This window comes from Salvelinus alpinus, chromosome 33 (assembly GCF_045679555.1).
Source record: "Salvelinus alpinus chromosome 33, SLU_Salpinus.1, whole genome shotgun sequence".
Classification (NCBI taxonomy): domain Eukaryota; kingdom Metazoa; phylum Chordata; class Actinopteri; order Salmoniformes; family Salmonidae; genus Salvelinus; species Salvelinus alpinus.
The window spans coordinates 6,611,452-6,634,838 of NC_092118.1; the positions used below are offsets into that span (position 1 = coordinate 6,611,452).

Genomic DNA, 23,387 nt, shown 5'->3' on the forward strand with positions numbered 1-23,387 from the left:
CACCGTCTCCTTTGTCTCTGTGCCCTGATCTTCTTGAGAAATGCATTCCATGCAATCTCGTTTTTGTGCCTAGTGGTTGTTCAATCATTGGAAAGTGCAGGCAAGCTTGATTCTCAGTATCGCCACAAGAGGTCGTACATTGTTAGTCCATCCATTTTGGCTAACCTGATTCTACCCCATCATCCCTCAAAAAATAGACCACTGTGTGCCTTCCTAACTGAATCATAAAACACTAACACACAAGTGGCTGGCTCCACTGTATTATATCAGAACCAGTTGTTCATAGCCTGCCCGGGCATAACCCACATTCATATTGAATTTCTGTCCTGTCCAGCTACACCAGGGGTGCCAAAGGGGGTCAGATCCAGTCCAATGCAGGGTGGTTTGAGTTTAAAAAAAAATATATATATATACATACATTTATATATACAGTGTATTGGATTTTTTTTTGGGGGGGGTGACTAACTCAATATACTTTAAAATGACTAAAACCAAATCGAAACTGTGTACAAATGATAATGTGCCTATATCCATACAGTTGGATAGAAGACTAGATGTGTCAGTCCCTGAACCCTCCCACCAAAACATACTGAACAATGCATTGAATAGCATAGGTGTTTGTTAGGTATCAATATAGACTCCCTGGAAACATAATCACAGCTCTAAAACATATGAGAGCTTGGAACAAGCCACTAAATCCAGAGGTGGTGAGCCAGTTCAATCACAAGGATTCACTGCCAATCCAGTGGCAGAATGTCACGTAAATGTGATAGAAATCTTAATGTTTATGTAATTTAGGGACCACGGTACAGTATTGTGCACAGGATGGCTTGAAACTATATATTTTTACGAGATACAAAGATTGTTGTTATCAGAAATAGCACACACAATTTTTTTGCTATATTTTTATTTCATAAACACATAATTTCATCTGAGTAGGAAACAGAATGTCCTCTTTCCCCCTTGTTGTCCGCCTATATATCAACTACATGTCAGTGTGATAACTCACTCTTTGTATTAGAAAGCGGGGAAGGGGATTTGTCCCAATAGCATTTACCATGCAGTTTTATGTAATCCTCGTACAGTCCTTGGCTTAATCTCTGTATAAAGGCCAGAGAATGGTCTCTCGCTTTAGTTTTTGCATCCTCATGTTTAGGTGTTGCTCTCCTGTGTGCATCGTAATATATCTGTTTGTTTTGCACATATAAAAGAGCCTACTATGCCTGATACGACATTAATGTATTTAGATTTATCAATTCGATTTGCACATTTGCTCTGTTTTATGGAGAAGTGTTAATGTATTTATTGTTACCATGATAGTATGCAACAGCTTTGTCCCGTGATGGGGTATTTGATTCAGGACTCAAGACTGGCGTGCCATGGCAAAGAACAGACAATTATAAAGACTAGAAATCCCTGGCTGTCTGTTTCACACTCATTGTGACCCTAGTGAGCGGTTGTAGATGATGAGAGTTCATAGTCCTCTCATTTCCATGGCAACATCAATTCACAAGGCTGAACAGTCTAACCTAGTTACCTCTTCTTCAACCAGCACAAACCACCCGAGCACACCTCACCACAGTACAATTCAATGATTCTTTGTCCAAAAAAATATACTCTCTAGATCAAATATGCACTGCATGAAACATCTAGTATGAATGAAAGTTGTGGAGTGTATTCTTAGGACTGGACTATCAGTTGCACATTGAATAAATATGTTTATATTCACTCCAGCTCCCAATATATTACAAACCGGGGTAAGAGAAGCATAGCAGTAGAGATTATTCCACATGCTGAAGAGTTTCTACACAAACACCTTTCTCATATAGCTAAAACCAAATGTTTTGTCCAAATCAATTAAAATAGCGTTTCATCGGCTCCATTACATTTCCCACATTTCCAAGGAAAACTGTCACTAAATCGACTGTCACTAGTCATTTACATGCCCCAAATGCTTTGCATATACCGTATACTTCTTTTTTGTGTATGTTTGTCAAACATCCAACAGTCTGTTATTTCAGTCAGGGCTCTGTACAAAGGTGTGGCTCCCTCCTATTGACTTTGGGCGGTGGAGCAACTGTTCTATACAAACTGCAATGTAAATTAACTGTATGAAAATGCATGCCTGATTACATTAGTATATGTTTGGAGAGTTACATTGTCTATGGCAGGTACATGATACTTTATGTACATGCATGATGCAACAGAACAGAATGCAAAGCATGTTGTATACATGTCATAACATACACTTTGACAGGAACACGCGTGATATTGATGTACTATTTTCCACATACATACATACATACATACATACATACATACCTAACATGATATCGGCTTTAGTTCACTGTGACAGTAGAATACGGGCGGTGCTCTCAGGTGCCAACCATTAGCCAGTGTATTGGTCTGACACCAACAGATCACACAACGAATTTAGAGCAATTCCCTTTTAACATCCTCGTATCCTACATAAGATCCTTCGCCGGAGTAATCAACCACAGCCTAATGCCCCATTAACTGACTATACTGAAAAAAAGATCTGGATCCATATAGCTGTGCTCTGTGCCGCATGGCTTGTTCTGCATTTGTTGCTATTGGAATAAAGTTAGACAGTTCCTGTCCGCATTCAACTGTCCCCTTTTGATAAACTAAAACAAGTTGCCTGCTAAAACAACTTGGCTACGTGTCAGTAATATTTTGACTGCCTGCTTAGGAAAAAAGGCTGCATTTCCAACAATTTTAGGCGTATTTCACCTTGTGGCTGTGATGGTCTGACTCACTGGGTAACGCCAGGTCACATAACAACAGCCCAGGAGAGGTCAGACATTGATTGCCCCAGTTCCACTGTAACCGTTGTCATAACCATCATTGCTGTACTAATCATTCAAATAGTTCTAAATTGCAGTGGGACCAACAACTAATTAGGCCTACAGCAAACTAGGCTACAACAAAGATCAGGTACAACCTCTAACAAAACACCCAAAACAACCCAATCAACTGCAAATGTTCTCATGGCACTGTTTTGGTGTAGTTTTCCTTTGGGATCATTTGTGTAGGACAGCTTCTTGTTTCCTAAGGAATTGCATTAACCAGTTTAAATAGTTTTACAGTCCTTTTTAAGGACGATTTGATAAATGGCTTAAAAAGTAGGCTATACTGTGTGTAGCATACCTTGGTTGACTAACATAAGGTTACACAGGTTAATCATCACTCGGGCCTTTTCAGAGTATTGTTTGGGTTAGGCCACCACAGTGACGTAGTCTTCTTAAGAATAAAGCAATAGGTCAATTGTGAACAATACAATGCATCAATATGGTAACATACACTATTGAAGAAGAGTAGCCTATAGACCTAATTGCATGTTTGGTTCACTGGAAAATGTAAAGTAGGTTAAACCAATTCCAGTTTTACTTCCAATCTTTAATTTGATTGAAAGTATATTTATTTTCTCACACAGAGTTTACAGAGATACCGCCTGACGCCAGTGAATGCAAAAGCCAAGGGAGAGACCAGTGTGCTGTGACCAACATAAGCATGAGCAACAATAGTGGAATTGGCGGTGTGCCTTCTAAGTCCCCCATTGAAACTGATGCAAACTGATACAAATATTTGAATCATGCCACAATTGTACTACATAATACTAAACAAGGTTGGAATGTTGCTATATCAATTCAATAAAAGACAATAATCAGTTATTTTCACACAAAAAAAGTACAAATCTGTTGAAATCGTACTGTGGATGTAGACCCCAGAATTTCCTGGTTGTTAAATTCGCCAAATATCAGTTTATGTAACAAAACAAGCATAGAAATCCCAGAACTGACAAGGTAAAAAAAATCTGCCCCTGAACAAGGCATTTAACCCAATGTTCCTAGGCCGTCATTGAAAATAAGAATTTGTTCTTAACTAACTTTCCTAGTTAAATAAAGGTAAAAATAAAATAAAAAATAGAAAATGTAGAGAAGTCAGTGCTAGTAAGGGGGGGGAAAGTCAAGTGCAAGTGTTTGAAGCTGGTGCACAAAACTGAAAGTAAAAGATGTCAAACCAAAATGTGAAATAGAGCACATGGAACAGATCTACAGCTTCTTAGACTTGAATTTCAATGAGAATGGCAGACCTATAACTAACATTTCTATGTGAATGTGGTCTGTCCCTTATGAAAAAAAGAAAAGAAACTGAGTCCAAAATAACACCTTTTTTTTACGGCAGTAGTTTTACAGTGTAACTGGAGTTACAGTGCAGTATAACTGCAGTTCAACAGCAGTACACTGCAGTTATTCTGCAAGTACAGTACTGCGAGTCGACTGCAGTTAGTGCACTTTCAAAATTGCTATATTTTTTTGTAAAGGGTCGCTCAAAAAGTAACATATTGCAGATTTAAATGGGGTATCAGCCTACTCAGTGACACTCACAGAACACAGGTAGCGTCATCGCTCTTATTGCAGGACTTTAACTGGAGGAAATCACCTTCCCAGTCAGTCTATTTATTGTCTATACATCCACGTTGCGATTTCAAATAGTGCGATTTTTTGTCTTTTGTAGAATTTATAAAACAACACTCCAACTGTGTTTAGCATTATTTTGTACAAGTGTGTCATGATTCCACTACTTTCATCCCTTTGCATCAGTTTCAATCGGGGACATTTATTTTGAAGGTTAACCGCCGATTCCACTACTGTTGTTCACGCTAATATTATTCACGAACCCACGTGTGGTTACGCGCAGAGATCAGAGAGAGGAGAGACTGGAGCGAGAGCCGCACAGCTGTAAAACCGGTTTCTACTTGTTATCACAACCACAAAGTCATAATTGGCTATATCGTAACAATTCATAATATAGCAAAAAATTCCGTTTTGTTATTTATGTAAGGTTAGGCATACGCATAGCAGTGTGGTTAAGGTTAGGTTTAACATCACATTTTAAGAAGATAAACTGTAGAAATAGGCGGGGTTTATGACTTTGTGGCTGTGGTAAGGACCCGTTAAACATACGGCCACAGGATTTCCGTCTTCGCGTGAATACTGGCGACTATAACCAGGTATATTCTGCTTAACAAAGTCAGTATCTGTAAGCATATTTGTCACATTACAAGACGAGTCATAATTTTGCTTTGGACTTCCAGTGTTGGAAACAAGCTACTTTATTTTAGGTTGCCGCACTCCACAGTTGATCCACAGCACGGTAGCGATGGCTGAGGCACCGGATACCGGGGACCGTGTAACCCCTATCGTCCATAGCTCCACGGATTCACCCACGGCGATACTGGTGCCACCAACCTTAGAAGAACTGGCTGAAGAGGAGGACGTTTTCCTGCCCGAAATGGTATCACCTTGTCCAGTCGTCAAGACGGGAGAAGTAAGAGAAAAAGTGTCAACTCCGTTGGAAGGTGCGGAGGCATTGACTGCGGAGCAGTTGGAGAACGACCTCTTACACCTCACTATTAGGAAGCAAGTTTCATACAGGTAGTACATTTTGAATTTATCCGCACTTCCTATCTCAATCCCGCACGATATTTCATATAACTACTTCAGTTGGCTACCAAATGTCTGAAGTTGTCTAAAATTTGCAACTTGAAAAAGTCAACATCACCTGCGGCCTGCAGCTCACCTGGTAACTACTGTAGTTTATTTGTAGGCAAGACAACATGTGTTCATGTGAGCTGACACCCCATTTCAATATGGTTCTTCGTCTAATAGATAGGCCTACATTAAAGTTATCATTGGGCGACATGATCCACTACAGCATTTTAATAGCATAATCGCAATATCACATCTGTCAGCAAGGACATCCTAATGTTCACTTACCACAGTGATGGATATCATTCTTACTAAAAGGTGGTCCCGTGTGGCTCAGTTGGTAGAGCATGGCGCTTGCAACGCCAGGGTTGTGGGTTCATTCCCCACGGGGGGACCAGGATGAATATGTATGAACTTTCCAATTTGTAAGTCGCTCTGGATAAGAGCGTCAGCTAAATGACTTAAATGTAAAAATGTAAATGTAAAAGCACCTGCTAATGTCCTTTGGAGTATAGTAAATACATGCTCATTCATGTCAGCAATGGGGGATGTCAAGAAAACAACATACTTCTGTGTCCTCCTCAGTCATAACATTGAATTTTAATGGAACCGTTATTTAACTAGGCAAGTCAGTTAAGAACAAATTCTTATTTACAACGACGCCAAACCCGGACGACGCTGGGCCAATTGTGCGCCACCCTATGGGACTCCCAATCACGGTCGGTTGAGATACAGCATAGACCTCACTCTGTTAATTCATGAGCTTTTGGATTAAATACATTATCCTTCATAATCTCCGACTTTTAGGACTGCAAATCTTGCTTCTTATTGGAATCCGGGATATTTCAAATGGTTTGTAGTATTGTATATTTGGCTGGCTGCCCTCAGGCTATTGTTGGTTTGTTGCAACTCTGTGTGCTGTGCAAGTAAATGACATGACAGAGCGAACAATTTGCCTGCTAACAGTCTTCTGTCAGGAGGAAGTGATGCACAGAATGACCTTTGACCATAACCCCTTACACATGACCCTTGGACAAGTTTTATTAAGCATTCACACAGACATTACTACCACACTCTGTTACATTTGAGTCATTTAACTGATTCTCTTTTCCAGAGTTAGTGTATTTCTAGGTAGTGCATTCATCTTAAAATGGCTAGGTTGGACAATCACATATCTCAGTCATAGTCAGTACATTTTTCCTCAATAAAGTAGCTTTCAGCAAAGTCAGTGGTAGTAAGGGGGGGGGGGGGGGGGAGTCAAGTGCGAGTGTTACTTCACTGGAAAAAAAGGATTTGGCTACAGTACAGGATTTGATGTACAGGAGGATTTTGACTGATATTCAGCATAACTGTATAATCTGTCATTGTATAACATCCACCAGACCACTTAATTCAAGATATTTGGTTTGCAATGACAGCGGTAGTGCAGTTTTTCCTCCATAATCCCAACTGTTTCCAGCTTGATTGTAGAGGATGGCGCAATTGTCTGTGCCCCTGACTGACTCATTTTATGTAAGGATTTTGAGGGACTATTTTTCTGTGCGGGCTGTGTAGAATGATGTGACTCTAGTCACTGGGTGTTGGTTATTGAGAGTCTGCCACTGCCAGCGGATGCTGTGATGTGTTTGTGGCTCTTATGTAACAGGATGAGAAGCAGCAGCAGCAGCAAGGGATCAGGAGGTTTTTTGCATTGTAAATAAGAGGCACTTACTCTGCTTAGTGAGCAGAATGCTGGGCTGGCTGCATCCACTGGCTGACTGGCTGGTCCATAGAGGCCTGATAATGCTGGATGGTTAAGGCTGGCCTGGCAATGAGTGAGGCTGAGGCCATGTCAGTTTGGCTACATAAACGTAGATTACCCATCGCTTTCCTCGGTGTCTGTGACTAACAGCATCAGTACAGTGACTCCACCAACAAGGCCTGTGGTAGTGGTCTCATGTGTGATTCAGATGTTATTAAAGACCAAACAGCACCTGCAGCAGGGGGCAAATGTTGACAGTTAAGGAGATAAGTTATTGTGAAATGTTATGTGCATCCATAAAAAAAATGGAGCCCCCCCCCCCAAGTCTCCTATCAGAATCAAGTATTAACCAAAGATGTTGTATAATTGCATAGTAATGATAACTACCTCTTTTGTTTTGATGAAATTGTAGATTTTGTGAAAAGCAGAAATGTGTGATAAATACACAATGATCTGTTGTTTTGAGTCTGTACTCCAGCACTTTGGATTTTAAATGATATAAATACTATGAGGCTAACTAGCAGACTGTCAGCTTTAATTTGAGGATATTTTCATCCATATCCGGTGAACCGTTTAGAAATCACAGCACTTTTTGGTCATAGTCACCCCATTTTAGGGGACCAAAAGTATTGGGACAAATTCAGTTATGTGTATTAAAGTAGGTACAAGTTAAGTATTTGGTCCCATATTCATAGCACACAATGATTACATCAAGATATGGGCTCTACACATTTGTTAGATGCATTTGCTGTTTGTTTTGGTCGTGTTTCAGATTATTTTGTGCCCAATAGAAATGTCATGAATACACGTGAGGATCACAATGGGTCAGATCAGCTTGGCAATAGCTGACAATCACCAGACCTTCTCCCACACGCAAAGGGGGGAGGAGGGAACGGTGGGGGTTTTGACACCTCCACTCCCGGTCGTAAATTTCAAACACTAGAGAACTCTCGATTCAATTCAAGGGCTTTTTTGGCATGAGAAACATATGTTAACATTGCCAAAGCAAGTGAAGTAGATAATCAAAAGTGAAATAAACAATAAAAATGAACAGTAAACATTACACTCACAGAAGTTCTAAAAGAATAAAGACATTTAAAATGTCGTGTGTGTGTGTGTGTATATATATATATATATACAGTGTTGTAACGATGTGAAAGTACAAAAGGGAAAATAAATAAACATAAATATGGGTTGTATTTACAATGGTGTTTGTTCTTTACTGGTTGCCCTTTCCTTGTGGCACCAGGTCACAAATATTGCTGCTGTGATGGCACACTGTGGCATTTCACCCAGGAGTTTATCAAAATTGGGGTTGTTTTTTAATTCTTTGTGGATCTGTGTAATCTGAGGGAAATATGTGTCTCTAATATTGTCATACATTTGGCAGGAGGTTAGGAAGTGCAGCTCAGTTTCCACCTCATTTTGTGGGCAGTGTGCAAATAGCCTGTCTTCTCCTGAGAGTCAGGTCTGCCTACGGCGGCCTTTCTCAATAGCAAGGCTATGCTCACTGAGTCTGGGTCAGTCACAGTGGTCAGGTCTTCTGCCACTGTGTACTCTCTTTTTAGGGCCAAGTAGCATTCTAGTTTGCTCAGTTTTTTTTGTTAATTACTTGACACAGTTACTTTCTCACGGGAGCTCACTGTATTGCTCAACCTTAGGTGAATGATTTGTCACTAGGTCTGTCCTATTGTTATACTATGTAACTAAAGGAAACACTTTTAATGCTGTCCAGATGGTGTTTCAATTTACAGCAGGGGTTGGAACCGGTTCAGGGAACAGAACTGAAAATCGGAACAGAACCGTTCTTTTAAAAGCATGGGAACCGGTTAATAACGTTATTTTAGGTTCCTGGCATTTTTCCCCCAGTCCCACATAAAAACATAACAAAGCGCCTATGCAAAACCCTCACTCTGTCACTCGGAAACATGTTCTAGTGTCTGCCTGCCAGCTGAAAGCCTTTGCCAGTGCGTGTGTAGGCTATATACCTGCCCCTCCCCCCCCGAAGAATAGGCTACTGTAGCTTACTAGCGTTACAAGTGTGATTCAGAAATTAGGGAGAGAGATTTTCAGAGGAGAATGGATTAACTTTTTTTAATGCTAGTTAAGGATACTGTAGTTACCACGTTTCACATTTAGATTTATTAACTACAAAAAGGGAAGACGTGTTGTATTTTAATTCTGGTGCCGCTCTGCACACACAAGCTTGTTAACTAGCTAGCTCTGGTCCAACGTTAAGTCAACTTTCTGAAGTTCAAAGACTTGAAAAGTTCTTTCATAGAAGCAGCGCCTCCGTAGGTATAATTCTGTGGCCCTATTCAGATAATGCATGTCATAACAACAAGAGTCCCAGCGCTTCAAGCCAAGCCTCCTCCACCCACTCTCATTTCAGCTACACTTGTCTGTCCAATGTATGTAGTCAACTGTATAGAGTGGGGAGAACAAGTATTTGAAACACTGCCGATTTTGCAGGTTTTCCTACTTACAAAGCATGTAGAGGTCTGTAATTTTTTATCATAGGTACACTTCAACTGTGAGAGACAGAATCTAAAACAAAAATCCAGAAAATCACATTGTATGATTTTTAAGTATTTAATTTGCATTTTATTGCATGACATAAGTATTTGATACATCAGAAAAGCAGAACTTAATATTTGGTACAGAAACCTTTGTTTGCAAGATCATACGTTTCCTGTAGTTCTTGACCAGGTTTGCACTCACTGCAGCAGGGATTTTGGCCCACTCCTCCATACAGACCTTCTCCAGATCCTTCAGGTTTCGGGGCTGTCGCTGGGCAATACGGACTTTCAGCTCCCTCCAAAGATTTTCTATTGGGTTCAGGTCTGGAGACTGGCTAGGCCACTCCAGGACCTTGAGATGCTTCTTACGGAGCCACTCCTTAGTTCCCCTGGCTGTGTGTTTCGGGTCGTTGTCATGCTGGAAGACCCAGCCACGACCCATCTTCAATGCTCTTACTGAGGGAAGGAGGTTGTTGGCCAAGATCTCGCGATACATGGCCCCATCCATCCTCCCCTCAATACGGTGCAGTCGTCCTGTCCCCTTTGCAGAAAAGCATCCCCAAAGAATGATGTTTCAACCTCCATGCTTCACGGTTGGGATGGTGTTCTTGGGGTTGTACTCATCCTTCTTTTCCTCCAAACACGGCGAGTGGAGTTTAGACCAAAAAGCTCTATTTTTGTCTCATCAGACCACATGACCTTCTCCCATTCCTCCTCTGGATCATCCAGATGGTCATTGGCAAACTTCAGACGGGCCTGGAAATGCGCTGGCTTGAGCAGGGGGACCTTGCGTGCTCTGCAGGATTTTAATCCATGACGGCGTAGTGTGTTACTAATGGTTTTCTTTGAGACTGTGGTCCCAGCTTTCTTCGGGTCATTGACCAGGTGCTGCCATGTAGTTCTGGGCTGATCCCTCACCTTCCTCATGATCATTGATGCCCCATGAGGTGAGATCTTGCATGGAGCCCCAGACCGAGGGTGATTGACCGTCATCTTGAACTTCTTCCATTTTCTAATAATTGCGCCAACAGTTGTTGCCTTCTCACCAAGCTGCTTGCCTATTGTCCTGTAGCCCATCCCAGCCTTGTGCAGGTCTACAATTTTATCCCTGATGTCCTTACACAGCTCTCTGGTCTTGGCCATTGTGGAGAAGTTGGAGTCTGTTTGATTGTGTGGACAGGTGTCTTTTATACAGGTAACGAGTTCAAACAGGTGCAGTTAATATAGGTAATGAGTGGAGAACAGGAGGGCTTCTTAAAGAAAAACTAACAGGTCTGTGAGAGCTGGAATTCTTACTGGTTGGTAGGTGATCAAATACTTATGTCATGCAATAAAATGCAAATTCATTACTTAAAAATCATACAATGGGATTTTCTGGGATTTTTGCTCACCGTTCTTGTGATCATTTTGACCCCACGGGGTGAGATCTTGCGTGGAGCCCCAGATCGAGGGAGATTATCAGTGGTCTTGTATGTCTTCCCTTTTCCTAATAATTGCTTCCACAGTTGATTTCTTCAAACGAAGCTGCTTACCTATTGCAGATTCAGTCTTCCCAGCCTGGTGCAGGTCTACAATTTTGTTTCTGGTGTCCTTTGACAGCTCTTTGGTCTTGGCCATGGTGGAGTTTGGAGTGTGACTGTTTGAGGTTGTGGACAGGTGTCATTTATACTGATAACAAGTTCAAACAGGTGCCATTAATACAGGTAACGAGTGGAGGACAGAGGAGCCTCTTAAAGAAGAAGTTACAGGTCTGTGAGAGACAGAAATCTTGCTTGTTTGTAGGTGACCAAATACTTATTCTCCACCATAATTTGCAAATAAATTCATTAAAAATCCTACAATGTGATTTTCTGGATTTTTTTTCTCTCATTTTGTCTGTCATAGTTGAAGTGTACCTATGATGAAAATTACAGGCCTCGTCTTTTTAACTGGGAGAACTTGCACAATTGGTGGCTGACTAAATACTTTTTTGCCCCACTGTATATTGTCTGTTGGACGAGATCTTTGTTGATCTCTTACTGTATATGCAAATAAACTGTACGGATTGTTTGGATTTTGTTTGTGGAGAAATGGGAGCAACAGATTAAGGTAGAGATTTTTAATTCCATTTCATCACAGAATGTTGTTTCTGGTGTTCAGGATGAGGTTGAGTTTATCCTGAGCTTTAGATCAGATCACCAACACATCAAGCCTGTTCCACTAGTTTGTCGTAAGTGGGTCGTAACTCTACATCCGACGTAAAATATGCTTTACGCCGTACCAAAACATACCTGTTGCACCACCTGGGCGTTAGCCCTTCTATGAGCTACGCCTGCGATTTATCTTCTTTCATGATATGCACAGACAATAATAGCAATCTATATTTTCAAAAGGATGTGAGTCTCGTGCTCATATATCACAACCTCCGCTGGCTTCGCTTTGTTTCACTTGAATCCTAGTCGGGCTATAGCCTCGGCTACTACGCGAGCGAAGAGCAAAATAACCACCTTTTTTATGCTAGGCAAGCATAGGCTACGTAACATGCTAGCAAAATGTTCTGATAACACTGTTAGACGAGCAAACTAGACAACAGATTATCGTCATGAACACAACTCAATTTGGCTAACATTTTCCCAGCCTAATTGTAGCCAAATATCTAAATGTAAATTCTGTCAAAACAAAAATCTGACATTGATTGATTTATCAAGATGTCGATTTATCAAGTTGTCTCAAAGCAGAGCGATAGTGCTGTCCCAATCATAAGTGCTGAAATGATAGTTGACTGCACCCGGATATTGCTTTACCCGGATATTGCTTTAAATAATTTTTAATTTTTTTAATGGTTGGATGAATTTGGGAGTTTCAATAAGCAGCGATATGATAAATGCCTTCAATGACATTAGTCTACTTTATTCCAAAATGTTCATAATTCAGTGATATTCATTCCCACAATAATTATTGATTGATCCATCCAGTTGTCGTTAAGAAAACGTACATGCATAGTGGCGGGCTTTGCGAAGTGATGGGGCATCCCTCGCAAAGTTTAGAACTGCCACGAGGATGGTAACAGCCTAGTAACGGGTACTGCGTAGCAACCATCATAAATGAAGCATCAATGCTCCATGAACCCGCATTGCTTACGCCGGACTTAGCTACGACTAGTCTTATTTTTGGTTGGTGCAACAGGTGTGAATTCTCACCCCGAAGTCGGACGTAGCTACGCCCGACCTAACATTTCAGACCGACCTTTTTTTACACCCAACTGGTGCAACCGGCCCTGCAGATGATTCAGTGATGAAAACCGATGAGATTGTTTAATCGCAGAGACCTATGATATATTGTATTCTGTGGAGACAGTGTTGGCCTACGTAGATGTTGAGTCCAATACCGGACCAGATCCATCCTTACTGAAATGAAGCAGCACCAGCTGTGCCTCCCTCTGTAAAGCCTGCACGACGACGTGCTCTACACGGCCTATTGAAATGCATAATGACATTAAAGCCACCAGGCCTCTCCTGAAATATGGATAATACCCTTTGTACTCGTTTCCTGAGTCTTTTGCATGTTCTAAAGATGAAGGAAATTGTCATCCTGTCATTGACATTGGGTCACTCGGTGTTGACGCAAAATCAAGTTTAACAGGCTGTATTTACACTGAATAAACAGACAAGGCTAATTTCAGCTCATGTTAGGTCTTCTGTCTCTGTGCCATGGGTCGTACGCCTATAAGGTAGGTCATTACGGCTCTATTGACACTGTGATTAAGGTTGTTTGTGGTTTGATTGAGGGAGATGCAGGGCTACAGGCCCTCCTAATGAAGGGAACTGTCTCGTCTGGACTCAACATCGACCAATGACACTAATGGATGCTGCCCGTTAAACCCTCCTCTCCAGAGTTATTTGTAAATACCCGCATTTACCAAATTTCTTGTGATTATTGCGCTGCACTCAATTACTAACAGGGTACATTTCCATTTAAACAACAAACCCTGACTTTAAAAAAAAAAGAACTGTAAAGAAATACATGTGAATTTTGTGTGTGTCAGAAAAATAGGTGTGGGCTAGACAGAGGTACGTACACTACCGGTCAAAAGTTTGGGGTCACTTAGAAATGTCCTTGTTTTTGAAAGAAAAGCACCTTTTTTGGGGTCCATTTTTAAAATAACATCAAATTGATCAGAAATACAGTGTAGATATTGTTGTAAATTACTATTGTAGCTGGAACCAGCTGATAAAAAAAAAAAGAAGGGGGAATATCTACATAGGCGTACAGATGCCCATTATCAGCAACCATCACTCCTGTGTTCCAATGGCACGTTGTGTTAGCTAATCCAAGTTTTTCATTTTAAATGGCTAATTCATCATTTGAAAGCCCTTTTGCAATTATGTTAGCACAGCTGGAAACTGGTGTTCTGATTAAAGAAGCAATAAAACTGTCCTTCTTTAGACTAGTTGAGTATCTGGAGCCTCAGCATTTGTGGGTTCAATTACAGGCTCAAAATGGCTAGAAACAAAGACCTTTCTTCTGAAACTCGTCAGTCTATTTTCGAGAAATGAAGGCTGACAAGAAACTGAAGATCTTGTACAATGCTGTGTACTACTCCCTTCACAGAACAGCTCAAACTGGCTCTAACCAGAATAGAAAGAGGAGTGGGTGGCCCCGGTGCACAACTGAGCAAGAGGACGAGTACATTAGTGTCTAGTTTGAGAAACAGACGCCTCACAAGTCCTCAACTGGCAGCTTCATTAAATAGTACCTGAAAAACACCAGTCTCAACGTCAACAGTGAAGAGGTGACTCCGGGATGCTGGCTTTCTTTATTTCTGATCAATTTGATGTTATTTTAATGGACAAAAAAAATTGCTTTTCTTTTTAAAAAACAAGGACATTTCTAAGTGACCCCAAACTTTTGAACGGTAGTGTATGTCACATGTATCTCTGACCATTACTCTCTCACAACTCAGTGCCCAAAACTGAAAGGTTCTGGTGTCCTATTTTACTCTGCCAGGGCTCTGAATTGTCTGATTCTACAAAGACTGCCCTGTCTGTGGGAGTCATTTATTATTTCTCACAGTCAAGTAATCTGGTTTTCCAGGAAGTGTCTGCAGCCATAAAGGACCAGTTAATACTGTATTTTCCTCTCTACAGCGGCTAAACAGGTCATTGTGTCTGTTCAAACTCAAAATCAATACCTGCTCTATGGCAGTGTTTCCTAAACCTGGTCCTCGAGCACCCCCATCAGTACACAGTTTCGTTGTAGCCCTCGACAAACACCTCATTCAACTCATTGCGGGCTTGATGATTAGTTGACGAGTTGAATCAGCTATGCTTGTCCAGGGTTGGGAAACACTGCTCTATGGACACAAAAGTTATTAGAGAACATTGGGGAACAGCTGGTATGAAACTCTGAACCTCATCTTGAATGACTCAACTCAGGCCAGAGCTCTGTTTGCTGTGGACTAGATCGGTTGGTATGTGAGAGTATTCAGGCCAGCCGCTCCCAGGCTGTACTTCATGACTAATATTTCAAATAAAGCTTTTTATTATGTGTGGGGCAGTTAATTTAGTATGTTTTTGTTTTGAAGTCAAGGAGAGCAATGATATGTGAAAAATGAACACTACACACAATTTGTTTTAGATCTTCCACTTCTCTAGCAATCCTACCGGGATCTGGTGAATCCAATATCCCTTCTATCGGAATACCTCTTCCCATTTGTCAAGTTTGCAAATAAAATACTGCAGTTTCAAATGAAATCAATAACCTTTGGGAAACGGCAGCACTCCAAAATGTTTTTAAAGAGGACAAAACTACGTCGCCTCATTTCACGTTTTTTATTTTAAAAAATGGCCGGGCAAGGTAACGCGTTTCCGCAGTTATGCCTTCATCAGATGCATAATTTGATGCTCTGAAGGCATAACTTCCGGAAAACGTGTTAGCCTGGCCAAAAATAAAAAGATGAAACGAGGTAACGTCTTTAAAAAAATATATAACATTTGAGTGCAGCTGTTGTTCTTGAACTTGGGATTTCATTTGAAGCCATTGTCACATATGGCAGACCACCCAGCTAATAAAGCGATAGCGCACCTGTTACCCACTCGAAAATACTGTAGCTCTCGGCAACAGCTGAGAAGGGGCACTCTTCTCTCTCCACTGTTGATAATTATGTTTCCTCTCCCATCTTAGGAGGACCCGTAATTACCTTAACCAGGGAATTAAATTGGGAGGTAATAATGTTATCTTTTCTTTGAAGGATAGGCTACACAAACACACCTACACTCCCAGGCGCACACACAGATACAGACATGCACACAGAAACACACACAGATACAGACATGCACACAGAAACAAACAAACATAAGAGAAAAGGAAAAAGTAGATTCCTACAATTTTGAAAAGGAAATTACAGCTGATGATGGAAGGATGTCCGGTTGTCATGGCGCGCCTAAGAAATCAATGCACCATACAATCAAATAAATCAACTCAAATTATTTTTAATTTGCGCCGAATACAACCGGTGCAGACTTTACCGTAATCTTCTTGCGTACGAGCCCTTCCCCAACAATGCAGAGTAAAAAAGTAAACCATTTGCTAAATTAAAAAAGGAAATTGTAACATAATACAATGACGAGGCTATATACAACCAATATCAGTACCGAGTCAATCTGCAGGGGTACTAGGTAGAGGTAAAATGTACATGTAGGCAGGGTTAAAAGTGACTAGGAAATCAGGATGGATAATAAATGGAGTAGCAGAAGCGTATGTGAAGAGCTTGAAAGTGTGTCTGTTTTAGAATTTTTGAGGTGAGAATTTGACAGGGTGCAAATAACGACGAGCAGAGGAAGAGAGTGAGCAACTCAATTTGCACTCACTGACTGGCCTCTTTCTTTTCCTATGTTTAAAATATGAGATCTGCCTGGGGAGTGGAGTACCTCTCTGTACCACTCCAGCTGAGTTACAGCTCAGCTACGTTAGGAAGAGAAATGGAGACTGAGGTAAATGAAGACTAGATTTATATGGATCACCAACGTAGGCTTTACCAGCACTACCAATGGGCTTCAGATTGCTATAAGGTTCACCAGAAAATAATGGTTGTGGGCGTTTTTGTTAATTGAGACAAACTGGTTTGCCAATGTTGCCTTCCACTTCCCTCTCGCTGCCTCTGCACGTTTCCATAACTCCGAAGAGAGCGTCTGTTTTTTGGAGTGCTACCCACTCCAACGCTTTTCTGTTGAACAAAAAGGTGACGGTTTATTTGTAATGTAAATAATGTGTGGGGGAAGTAGAGCTCTTCTCCATGGGGAATCAACATTAGAGAGAGAGACTGACTGACTCTCTCTCTCTGACTGACTGACTTCACTGATCATATTAAATGTTGTTATTGATGTTACCTGGCAACTGATAATTGTGATATGACCTTTGACTGTTGGCACACCTCTGGCTGAAATTCTACTCTGAATGTAGATGAAGTCTAGCAACATTCAGTGCAGTACATGGCATCCAGTGCAACAGTTATTCTATAGGTCTATCAGTGAGTGACACGAGAGCCCATCTGGTTTGCACTGCTGTCAGTGAACCGTGGCAGATCGATGAGTCACTCTTCCAGGTTTCTTATAATAGAGATGTACATGTAGTGTCAGACCGTCCTGGCATTTGGGAAAACGTTACTTTTAATATCACACCTAATGGTCTCAAATCAAGTTTTATTTGTCACATGCGCCGACTACCGTGAAATGCTTACTTACAAGATCCTTAACAAACCTATGCAGTTCAAGAAAGAGTTAAGAAAATATTTACATAATAAACTAGTCTTTTTATTATTATTTTTTATAAAATAAAAAAAATCTAACACACACAAAAAAAAAGTAACACAAGAAATGTACATAACAATAATATGTCTATGACTCGGCACCCCCTGTATAATGTGCGGTGGTACAGGTTAGTCGAGGCCCCTGTCCTAAAGATACCTGCTGGTCTGCTGTTTAAGAACACGTCAGTTTTATACTGTATGACCACCCTATCCCATGCTGCCTGAAATGAAACCAGAAGGGATGATGATGATGGAGAGAGAGAGCGCGTGGGCACACTCTCCAACCCCACTGCTGAGTGGGCTTCAGTTTCGACGGCACGACTCACATTTGGATATAGGTGAGTGGCGAGAGGGGGGGAAAAAGGCCTAGCTGCTGAAGGGAGCCCACACACAGAACGCCCATTCTTGGCAGAGGTCCAAGCTTACCACGAGGGGATGTTTCTGTATTGTGTACACTGTACGGAGAAATAAACACAGAACAGCTGACTTCAGTGAAACAGCCGTAGCATCTCTCTCTCTACTCTCAGGATTAGACTACAGTGAATTAATGAAGCGTTGTCCTAGCAAGGTTATCGTGTTTTCTGGGCTGTCCATCTCAGTTCTGTTCTAATGGCAGATGAATGACAAGACGGCTGCTGTAACTGTACTGAAGCGCTGTCTTCGGGTGTTATTGACTGTGTTTAGCACATTGCGTTGACAGTCGACAGTTTGTACAAGTCTTAGTCGTTGTAAGAACCCCAAGGAATATGTGTGAATGTAGCTGCGTTATTTACCACCTCCAATCTTTATAGAATACCGGTTGTGTAGGTTTGGCTGGTTGAGAGCGGTTGAGGAAATCTAAAAGACTCGAAACGTGAAGAGTTGACCTAATTTTGAGACACGGTTTCATTCTTTTGAACATGAATCAGTCATCATCTCATTTCCCCTCTACCAAGCGATCAATAAATCACGAATCATTTTTCTAAGTTCTTTCTCTTTTTTTTTATAGTGTTTTTCTGCGGGAATAGGAAGCTCCGGGTTGTTCTAGGTAAATTCCCTTTCTGCAATATGTGAAGTGTTGACATACTGCACCCAGGTAGGAAGCAGCTGTTGTTCAGCTCCTCGTTAGAAAGCCTCAGGGATATTCTGCTGTGTAACTCTGGCTCGGCAGAATTCTCCACTGCTGTAGTTTGACCCTCCAAAGTGCGGTCTCCGCGTCGTGCATTACATATCCCCGTTTCTTATTCTGCATGATGTTCTTTCAGCTGCCGTACAGTATACTTACACACCACTTGTATGGTACCTCTTTTTTATTTCAGATTTGCGCCTGTGGCGTTCAGTAAAGTGTAGTGTCTCTTTTGTCCTCTCTGTCACTGAAGAGGTTGTCACGTAATAGTAAGTGTTGGACTCAGTGGGAGGTTTTGATGTGCCGCTGGGTCAGATCGCCGGCCTTTCGACCCAGCTTGCAGCACCCCAGGACGCTAAAAGTCCTGATGAAACGAGTCTGTCAGTTGCTTTTAACTGTCAGCCTATCTGAGACGGAAGTCTGCCTCGGACAAAGTGGATGGTTTATTCGTGAGCATGGAGATGAGGGTGTGACAGGAAGATCATTGAAAAGGAAAAGGCGCAGCGCTCGCTCACCATTTTTAAAAACAAACTTTTATTTGAGCAGATATTAAAAGCGTGACGTTTTGGCTTTCATCAATGGCCTTCAATGGTGACAGAAAGAGACCACTTTCTAATAGGATATGTGTTTTAGACCAAAATAATGAGGCAACACACAGCCATGTTTTTAGGGCTATGTGTTATTTTCTTCCATGAACTATGTGGGGAAATTGCTAGTCTTTTAGGTGATGGTCTGATTATCAGATTTGTTCTGCTCACAAGGTGGTTTATTCAGTCTGCTGCTTGTTCTGCTTCAGCAGGTCATGGTAACTTGGCAGGAACTGGAATGTAAATGAGCTAGGCCTATTGAAAGACGTATGGCAAAGTAGGTTATTTCTTGCTGATTGGATTGGAATAGTACAAGAGAGCTCGGGAATGTTCTAATATGGAACATTGATTAGCAGCATGACCTTATTCAATGAAATATGGGACATTTATTACACACGTTTTGTTGGCCTTATACAAGATCCTCTCTGAAACAAGATGACACATATGAAGGGACTTATACTATCTTAAAATTGGTGATTCCCCCACCCACCTTGTCACATCTTAGCGTGGTCCCAGATCTGTTTGGGCTGTCTTGCCAGCACCTATGGTCGTTGTCGTTACCAAACCTAGTTGGTCCATGGGTGGAGATGATATACAATGCCCTCTAGTGGATATAGTTTGAAAGACATGAAATGTCCTGAAGTGACCCTGAAGTGTTAATTTGTTGAGTGACAATGGTCACCTGTGCTTTTAAGCCAGATATGCACAGTGCATTTAAAAGGAGTAGGTTATAAGTACTTCAAGGCCTTTATCTCTCTTTTTCCCACAGACCAAATGAGTCTGTGTATAAATGCACATGGCCATCGAAGAGAGAGGGATGGAGAGAGGGACAGAGGGAGGGAGAGGGAGACGCGGAGTGGGGTAGAAAGGGGAGGGGGAGAGATTCTCTTTCATCAGGAGAACATAAGAGACTGAGAGCGGAACCCTTTGGTCGGCAGAAATTGGCTAACAATTCAGATGAAAGTCTAGGGCAAAACATACACATGTATCATGTCTAGCTAACAAGAGAGACTGTACAGAGAAACAAAATGGAGAGCCATCCTGCGGGACATGCATCACTCCACCTTCCCTCACCATCTACTCTCATCTTTGATCATCTACACGTGTGTGTGTTGCATGTACTAATTAAGTAATTTAGCAATGTTGGTGGATTTTCTTTCACCCGTAATTGACTTCATCAAAGGGATTCATGCCTTGCCGGTGTTAAAATCAGCCTGGCGGCGGTGTGAGTTTGAACTACGCGTCCCACGCGCTGCCGTATCAACCCAAAGAGAAGTTAGCTCTACTGTACTAAAAGCAGAACCATACAGCCACTCACCTAAAACAGAACACTGTGTCTCGTCTTGAGAGTTTTGATAAACCGCTAAAAGTGGCACATGGCAGAATGTCAGTTCACAGACGGCGAGCCTGGTGTGACTCTGAGGTCAGTGACTCAACAAATAATTGCTCAATTTCCAAACCGCTCTGGCAGCAGGGCGTGAACGCACAGCACAGTACAGTCAGAGAGGGAGTCAGAGCTCAGACTGGTTGTTCTTTTCGCAGCAGTGATCTGAGTGGCACTTGGCTCAATGCAGCTATCTCTCTGTGGTCTATGAGACTGCTAACCCATCTCATGGTTCCTCACTTTAGCCTCCTTCAAATTCAGTCAGCATTTCTCAAGGAGCCGGCATGTGAATATCTTGCCGCCATAAGCTTCACACACTTAAACAGCTGAAGTAGTATAAGGTCAGTGTAACGCATACTCATGAAGCTTTTCCGATGGTAACGTCTGACGGTAGAAAGCTTGGAGGATAAGGGATTATGTCAGATGCTATGCCGTGGACACTACACATTACGAAGAGCTACTGTGTTCCATGCTGACATATGAGACAGACCGTCTGTAATATACACTGAACGAAAAAATATAAACACAACATGTAGAGTGTTGATCCAATGTTTCATGAGCTGAAATATAAGATCCCAGAAATGTTCCATACCCATAAAAAAGCTTATTTCTCTCAAATGTTGCACATACATTTGTTTACTCCCCTGGTAGTGAGCATTCCTACTTTGCCAAGATCCACCTGACTGGTGTGGCATATCAATAAGCGGATTAAACAGCATGATCATTACACAGGTGCACCTTGTGCTGGGAACAATAAATGGCCACTCTACAATGCCACAGATGTTTTGAGGGAATATCTGCAGGAATATCCACCAAAGCTGTTGCCAGACCAATGTCGCTTTACAGATTTTGGCAGTACGTCCAACCAGCCTCACATCCACAAACCACGTGTAACCACACGATCCCAGGACCTCCACATTCGGCTTCTTCACCTGCGGGATTGTCTGAGACCAGCCACCCGGACAGCTGGTGAAACTGTGGTTTTGCACAACCGAAGGATTTCTTCACAAACTGTCAGAAACCGTCTCAGGGAAGATCACCTGTGTGCTCGTTGTCCTCACCAGTTTGGCGTCGTAACCAACATCTTCAGTGGGCAAATGCTCACCTTCCATGGCCACTGGCATGCTAAAGAAGGTTGCTCTTCACGGATAAATCCCGGTTTCAACTGTACAGGGCAGATGGTGTCGTGTGGGCGAGCGGTTTGCTGATGTCAACATTGTGAACAGAGTGCCCCATAGTGGTGGTGGGGTTATGGTATGGGCAGTCATAAGCTACAGACAACAAACACAATTGCATTTTTATTGATGGCAATTTGAATGGACAGAGATACCGTGACGAGATCCTGAGGCCCGTTGTTGTGCCATTCCAGTGCCGCCATCACCTCATGTTTCTGCACGGTCCCATTTCGCAAGGATCTGTACACAATTCCTGTAAGCTGAAAATGTACCAGTTCTTCCATGGCCTGCATACTTACCAGACATGTCACCCATTGAGCATGTTTGGGATGCTCTGGATCAACGTGTATGACAGAGTTCTAGTTCCCACCAATATCCAGCAACTTCACACAGCTATTGAAGAGGAGTGGGACAACATTCCATAGACCACAATCAACAGCCTGAGCAACTCTATGCGAAAGAGATGTCTCTGCATGAGGCACACCAGATACTGACTGGATTTCCGATCCACGCCCCTACCTTTTTGTTCAGTGTAGCTATACCCCCAATCGATCAAAACCTAGAGCCAAACTAGTCTCTTCGTCTCAACCGCTTTAGCGAACATTGATTATTACTCACGTAACCACGGTTCTATGACCTAAGCATCGCATTCACTTGACTACTTAAAAATCCACCGCGTGCTGCTTTTAATCTGCTGGTGGGATGGATCCAGCCCGGTGGGCATATTTTGCCCAGGTCTGATCTATATGATGATAGGGCATCAGGTTGTCCCTGTCCCTAACTCTGATCTCAGACCTGAAGAGATAAGAGACCAGATGGTCACCATGACAGATGTCGGTCTTAGCTTTTTCTCTTTTTATGTTCTGCCCATCCTCTCTGTTTCTCACCCACATTTCCTGTGTCTGTCTGTCTGTCTGTCTCACATTCTCTTACTCATGTTGTCTTTTACAGCAATCACTTTTCACATGTAAGGTAGTGCAGCAGCCCGGTTTGCTCTGCTCCTCGTCTTTCTGCTCACACAGCGCTACACCATCAGCCAGGAATGCAAGCTAAACCAAGGAGGCTGGGAGACAAACGGAGATATCTCTCCCCTCCATCCTCTCACTTCCAACTGTTTATAGTTGTAATGCGTGTGCCAAGCAATAAGTGACATTCAACTAAACTTGTCTGCCCATTAGCTTTTACAATTGCGATACCGTCCAATCCGGGAATACAACTCTGAGGTCAAAAGTTTAGGCATACTGTAACTGTACTGTAGGATTCAAGGCCTTCATTTTTAGTGCTACATGCTGTATAAAGTTTCTCATTGCCCTCCCCATCAACTATCAAAGATAAACATTGGGGGTAGGGGGAAAGTCCTCCAGCTGTCTAAAAATAGCCAGCAACTCAATCAGTTTGGACATGTTTTATTTTTACCATGTTTTTGGCATGCTCTCCCTTTGCGTGCATGCACTCTCTCTTTCTCCCTCACACACCCTCCCTCACACACTCTCACTCACACACACTCTCACTCACACACACTCTCACTCACACACTCTCACTGGCTTATGTCACAAGCCATGAGGAAGTCATGA

At 42.0% G+C, this 23,387-nt stretch overlaps 1 protein-coding gene across 2 annotated transcripts in view; it reads left to right on the forward strand.

The window, feature by feature from the left end:
* The first annotated feature begins 4,972 nt into the window (after window positions 1-4,972).
* Window positions 4,973-23,387, forward strand: part of LOC139563159 (diacylglycerol kinase zeta-like) — a 131,471-nt gene continuing 113,056 nt past the window's right edge. For both annotated transcript variants that reach the window (XM_071381492.1, XM_071381494.1), the window contains exon 1: window positions 4,973-5,462. In XM_071381492.1, coding sequence (XP_071237593.1) covers window positions 5,188-5,462 — 275 coding nt within the window. In that variant the 5' untranslated portion in view covers window positions 4,973-5,187. The remainder of the gene's footprint in view (window positions 5,463-23,387) is intronic.